Below are 6,773 nucleotides of genomic sequence, written 5' to 3' on the forward strand. Positions count from 1 at the left end.
GCTTATCGGTTCAATCTACACAGTTTAGACTAAGATTGAATTGATTCAGCCTTGGGCTTTTTGACCGTCTGTACTTAGTCCTGGTGGGAAATAGAGAGGGAAGACTTCAGCCTGACTCGCATACTGGTTTGCATCAAATATCTGAATGTATTGCATTTATTAAAAATATTAATTAAGTTTATTGTTTTGTAGGAATTAATCCCCTCAGGTAGCATACTGTCCAATGCATTGAGTTGGGGAGTGAAGATACTTCATGTTGATGGTAAATACTTTTGCTCTGTGTGCTCTAAACTGGTAAAATTAATTGTATTTGTTTTATTTGCAAGATTTATTCTTATTTTCAAAATTATTGTTAAAAACAACAAATACCTTCGAATAGGAGAAAAAGTTGACAAAATGTAACTTTTTTTAAAGATATTAAAAATTATATTGAACAAAAGAAAAAGGAGTTTTGTCTGATCAAGAAAGAAGGCACTTCAGGCAAAGATGTGGTAAGTGGATCTTTAAGTAATTGAAACCCTTATTAACAAATAAGTATGTAGGCAAGTTAAATATTTCCTATGAAGATGCTGGTTGATTTTTTTTTTATTTTAATATGCTTTTATTTGAAGATTAATTTTCTGATCAGTGTTATGTCTAATAGATTCTGAAGTTTTTACTTTAAAATCCTTTTAATAATAAAGAAAAGATTTGCAGCATTTTTGAGCCTGATTGTAAAAATAAATTTGCAATATCATTAATTAAAATAGTGTTTTGGGAGCTGCATTCAGATTGTGTGTTCAGTAGATGGGAGCAGTAGAGCTTTCTGAAAAGGACATTCTTTCTATCCCAGAAGCTAAAAACTGCATTGGTGTAGTGGCTTGGTTTAGGACATCCTAACTATGGCCCTGATTCCCTGCCATGCAAATATTAAAGCCTTAAATTTGTTGATGAAGAACCCAGCTATACTGGAATGATCTTTCCAGGGTAAGAGAGATTGGTTTTAGGGCCAGTATGTCAGCAACATAGTCCAGAGTAACAATAAAACATGGAAAACTGACCTGTAACAGCACGTGACATAATCCTAATCTTTCAGTAAGTTTCCTGATTCCTAGCCTAACAGCTGAGTAAAGTGTACTCACAGTATTCATTCCATGTGTGGTAGGGAACTACCATACATTCCATTATTAGTCAGCTGCTGCTGTTTCTTGGATGCAAATTAAGGGTGCAAATTTGTATGAACTGTAGTGAAAGTACAGAAACTTATTACAAATTCATTTAAAATAATTTTTAACTCATTAGTATATTAGTGTTCTTTTAAGTCTTACAGTGGTTTTAATTACTCCAATAATATGCTGTATGTATCTTGCCAAATTCTATGCAGCTGTCATAGAAGCTATCATGCTTGCTATTTGGAGTTAGAATCTGAATTACCTTTTTTCCCCAATAGATACAAGGATCTAATCTCTTACAATGTAAACTATTTTCTGTAGTGCAGATAATTAAGTCACTAATATAATATGGAACAATTGCAAGTTGGTTTTAATTCCATAAATTATTAATAATTTGGTACATGGAACCATTCTAGTTATATAACTAGTAATGTTGTGTACTACTTTTCTAACAGCAATTTCCTGTTGTATCAATCTTATTTTATAGTAAAAATAACATGAATATGTAGCAGCAGACACTCATTACTAGGGTGACCATATTACTTTTAAGGAAATCCAGGGTGGGTGCTGGGGTAGGGGCACACACATGTACATGCACACAGACTGATGCACCCACGCCCACTTCTTCCTCCAGCCCAGTACATAGCAGGGGGAAGTTGCTGTGCTGCCAGGCTGTCAGGCCACCCTTTGCCCTGTGACATTTGCTGCCTCCCCAATTTCATTTGTTAAATGAAAAAAATATTCTTAATTAATTTTTTGCAAAGCTAAAATAAAACATTTCTTCATGAAACAGTGGCTCAATTTTTATAGTAATTGGTCTAATTTGCCTATTGGTTAATATATGGTTAATCATGATTTCACACAAAGATGCATGTTTTAAAATTTACAGCTGAATTTTGGAGTTAAATGGAGAGCACTGCAGAGTAATTTTTTTTCCTCTTAACTAGGGAAAACGATGCACTAATCAGAAATCAAAAAGTAAGTATTTTGTTGTCTGAAGAGATATCATGTTGTCTTGTTTTCTGTATACTTAAAAATTCAGTGTTTGTCTGAGGGAATACCCTTATCAATTATCACACTGAGAAAAGTATATAAAAATGGTATGGAAACGAAGAGTTCATGTGCATATTTGACTGATTTGATTTTGAAAATTAGCTGAATAAGCATGTGTGTGCTAGTATAATTTATTTTTGGATGGAGAAAAATATTGAATTTCTTCTTCCTCACCCCCAAGCAAGGAGACTGAAAAATCCATTTGTGAAGGTAGAAGACAGAAGCTGGTAAGTACTATTTGTTATGTCTGTGTGTAATCTATTAGTGTACTCTGTAATGCGCTCAACAAAGTTGATTTTTGGAAACATGGTAAATCTGCATGTGGATAGACATGCATTTAAAGCGCTCCAAATATCCCAACTTTCCCAATACTTTAAAGTGCCTGCAGAGGCATGCACTACTCTCCAAAATGGGAAAAAGAAAGTTTATGTTCAGGTTTTTTTTGTTTTTTTCGTTTTTTAATATTTGACTGTTTACATGTTCACACGTCCATCTTCTCCTTTAGAGTTGATTTATTTCCCCATGTTAAAATTGAAACATCTACAAAGGTATAAAATTGCAGAGAAACTGATGGTTCGGTATTTAGAAGTGCTGCTGTGTCCTGTTTAAGAATATGGATATACTTCTTATCGGAGTCGTTTTTAGATTTACAACTTATTTCAGCCAACTTCCAAGGTTACATGCAGGGGAGGGACAGAATCAATGCATGTGATTTTTGTACACGGTATAGCTATAGACACAGGCTGCATCCAGACGAGTCCAGCCGTGAGGCATGCGGCACTGCAGACATGTCTGCTGTGCCACATACTATTCATTCTATTATTCTCCGTGCTGCAAAGGAGCAGTGCAGAGGGTTTTTTTGACCCCTGGATATCCAGAGGTCAAAAAAACCCACAGAAAAAAAGTGGAGCTATACACACAGTGGCAACATATGCTGCCTGAAGCTGTGGCCTGGATGGCCAGAGCCGCACTCCCACCCAGCAGGATCACCACTGCTGCAGTCCCAGGAGGCCCCCAGCCTTCCCTACCCTGATGCACACTAGTGCACGTGGCACGGGTGTTACCTGGAGACAACTAGCAACGATGCAAGGTGCGCCACTGCTAGTTGTCCTCAGGGAACCAAACATCCACACACATCTGGACATGGCCACTAGAGAGAAATCCTACATAAGGAAACAAATTCAGAGGCAAGGAAAAAGTAAAATCTCACATATTCCCATGATAGCTAACTGTTTGATATTCACTGTGAAGTCAAAGTTATAGTTAATTTACTCTAAATGACTTTTCATTTATTTATTTCATATATGGTAGTTATAGTGCTTATATTGTCTTGTCTAATACAGCCACTACAGACCATTTTATCTGCAGTTATCCAGCTTTCCAGTTCTCAACTGTACTGCTCCAAAGCCTTATAGTCCATTTGAGGCAGATAAGAAGAATAATGCCAGCCAAAAGCAAACTCAGTCTAAACAAAGGTTTGTCAAGAACTTAGTTTAAGGTTAAAACATTTAAAATTGTTTTTCAGTTTTTAAAGAAATTGACCCTCTTTTATATTGGGTTACACAATATTTGATACTAATAACTAACTGCCTTGTTTGGTAGATTAACTGGTCTAGTAACTGTCAGTGTGTCCATCTCTCTCTACGTTTTTATCCTTTCTTTATGTCCTTTCTTGGATGTACAGATGCAAGCATCCGTAAATACATCCCTCTACTATAGCTTTGGGTCAGTACAGGATGTGACAGACTTTTTCCTTCTGTCTGCTACTGACTGCTTCACTCTATCCTCTTCCTGGATGCTGTCCAGTAAGTACATCAAGATAAATAAATGAGCTTGCCTCCAGAACTGTTCATTTAAACATTTTATTGGCATGTAACAAAGAGGTTACATTTGTTTATTAAAATTATCATCCTAATTCATAATGATCATTGTGATGCTGTTTTACATATGAACTTAAATGTGGTCAAACAAAAAAACATACCCAAGCACCACCTTAATAAAGCTTGAAGTCATTTCTCCTTGAGAGATGCTTTAAGTACTTCCTGTATGAGCTCAGAAGCAATAATAGTATCTTTGCCTGTACTTACATGGAGGGTATACTTCTGTGCCATATTTTGGGTTCAGGCTTTATTTTGAGCACTCTTCAGAGTTATGCAATTTGCCAAAAGACATGTGATTTCTGCCTTAAATACCTACATGGCACTTTAGGGTCAGGAGCAAAGGTTGATTCTTTATATTTACTAATTACAGCATTAACTTTCTAACACGGGTGTTTATAGCATAAACAGTATTAAACCTAGAGATGGTTGGTGGAAAAAGTAACTCCACAATAACACACTTTTCCTATGTTTGGAAACTCTCATAATGTTCTTTGGGCTGAAATGTGGTACTCTTTTAAAATAATAGTTTCTGTACTTCCCCTTTCCATAACTGATCACACAGTTGGTGACTATCTATTGATATTGCCATGGTACCTTATCAGTCTTGATTGTAGTACATGTGGTTATAGGGGACAATGAAAAATATAATGCAACAGGACGTTGTAGAAGCACTACACAAATCCCGTCTTGTAGATCAGTACTAAAGATGTAGAATTCATTAGAATACACCATGGATTTACAAATTCCGTTTATATGGCCCACTCCCCTTCTGAGCTCTCCCAATCTACTTAAATTAGAAAAAATTGCCTCCTTAACCTGTAAACCAGGGGTGTCAGAGATACGGCCTGCAAGCCTAATCTAATCTGCAGAGCCCTATCATCTGGCCTGCAGTGCTGCATGTGGGGCTCTAATATTCAGTGTGCAAGGTCAGTCTGGAGCTCATGCCAGACTGGCCCTGTATGCCGGGTCCAGGGCCAGTCAGATCAGTCCCACAGGCCAGCTGCATGTGTTGGATCCAGCCTACAAAACCAGTCCAGAGTGGGTGTCACATGTAATTGCATGCTACAAGCAACATGCAGGGCCAATCCAGGGTATGCATTGAATGGAGCCAGGCTGTAGCTGGCATGTGGGGCTAGTCTAAAGGTCCAGTCCAGCCCACAGACCAGCAAGGCATCTCTCATCCAGCCACTGAACTTGACATCCCTTCTGTAAATGAAATAGTTTCAGGGTTTGTGTGGTTTGGTGGGGGGAGGAGGGAGCGGGTTGTCGTTGTCTGCATTTTGAACTGTTTGAAATGCTTTCAGAACAATCTTGCATATAATGGGTTGTAATCAAGATTTATAGTTACAAATATGAGTTTCTGTAGTGTAGTATGAATTAGTAAGAAGGTGGTTATTCTGTCTAGAAATGGACATGATGCCACTTTTTTGATATAAAGATGTTGAGTTTGATGCTGTTAGCTTATTGCCAAGATAACAGCTTTGTCTCGCCCGCATCCCAACATGTTCCTGTAGCAGATGTTAAAGAAAGCACTGTAGAACACCAGTCAGGGGCTCTTGAAATGGGGAAACAAAGTTGCTGAAAACCACCCACATGTAAGAGGAAGATCAAGGATATATTAGGGCATTTCCTTTGATACAGGCAGCTTCTTGAAAGCAGAATTGGAAGATTCAGTCAGTAGAATAGAGGCCACAGGGAGATTCACCTGGGTGAAGATGGATGTGCTTTGCTTGCTTTCAGCCAAACGGAGCTTCCTTTAACAAACAAGTGATCTCTACCCTTTGCTGGCCTGAATGAAATGATTAGAAATACTAGCAGCAAGTAGGCAGGCTATTATTAGGATTAGGATTTTTTCCAAGTTTATGGGCTTGCGTAGGAGACTTCTTTGTTGACTTTCATGTACAGACGTCTACCTTTATACATTCATGAATTACAGTGAATACTTTGACATCACTATTTGAGCCACAAAACATAGTAACATGGAAAATTATTTGTTTTATCCTTTTACATTATTCCTTTGATTCTGTCAGTTGCCCAGTAGTAAATTCTCATCCCTGAAGCTTTTTTAAATAACAGCTTTACTAACTTTACTATGTTTCATTTGCTTACAAAATATATCAAGCCTATATTTTTGAGCAAGTTGGGTAACATTTTTTTGTTTGTTTTGGTTGGAGTGATTTCTTAAGGTGTTTGATTCTCTTAACATTATGATCATTTTGTAATGAGCAGAATTAGGGCCTCACTCCCTGTAGACCAGGGGTCAGCAACCCCCAGCACGCGTGCTGAGCATGGCACGTGAGGCCACTTTCCTTGGTACGTGTTGGGGCCAGGGCCAGGGCGGGGAGGCAGCAGCTGTTTGCAGCCTCCCGGCTGCACCTGGTCCCAGCTCTGAGTAGCTGTTGCCAGCCAGGAGCCTGGGCTGCTCCCAGCAGGCAGCTGGGAGTCTGCAAGCCCTGCTCCAAGCAGCCTGGGCACCATGGCTTGCAGCAGCTACCCCAGAGCCTGGGCCAGCTGCAGCCAGGAGGCTGCAAACAGCTGCTGCCTCCCGGCCCTGGCCCCAATGGGTGCAGTGCCGGCACCTGCTACCTGCCCAGAGCCTGGGGCCAGGAGACAACAACTGTTTGCAGCCTTCTGGCTGCAGCTGGCCCAGGTTCTGGGTAACTGCTGATCGCTACAGAGCCTAGGCTGC

At 39.2% G+C, this 6,773-nt stretch overlaps 1 protein-coding gene across 1 annotated transcript in view; it reads left to right on the top strand.

The window, feature by feature from the left end:
• Positions 1-6,773, top strand: part of DBF4 (DBF4 zinc finger) — a gene marked incomplete at its 5' end in the record, with an annotated part of 41,053 nt that overhangs the window by 24,831 nt on the left and 9,449 nt on the right. Inside the window, 5 exons of the mRNA XM_019507967.1 lie at positions 193-262; positions 415-491; positions 2,099-2,129; positions 2,386-2,431; positions 3,548-3,679. Of these exons, the coding sequence (XP_019363512.1) occupies positions 193-262; positions 415-491; positions 2,099-2,129; positions 2,386-2,431; positions 3,548-3,679 (356 nt within the window). The remainder of the gene's footprint in view (positions 1-192; positions 263-414; positions 492-2,098; positions 2,130-2,385; positions 2,432-3,547; positions 3,680-6,773) is intronic.

This window comes from Gavialis gangeticus, unplaced genomic scaffold (assembly GCF_001723915.1).
Source record: "Gavialis gangeticus isolate Ggan-Ray unplaced genomic scaffold, GavGan_comp1, whole genome shotgun sequence".
NCBI classification, from domain to species: Eukaryota; Metazoa; Chordata; order Crocodylia; family Gavialidae; genus Gavialis; species Gavialis gangeticus.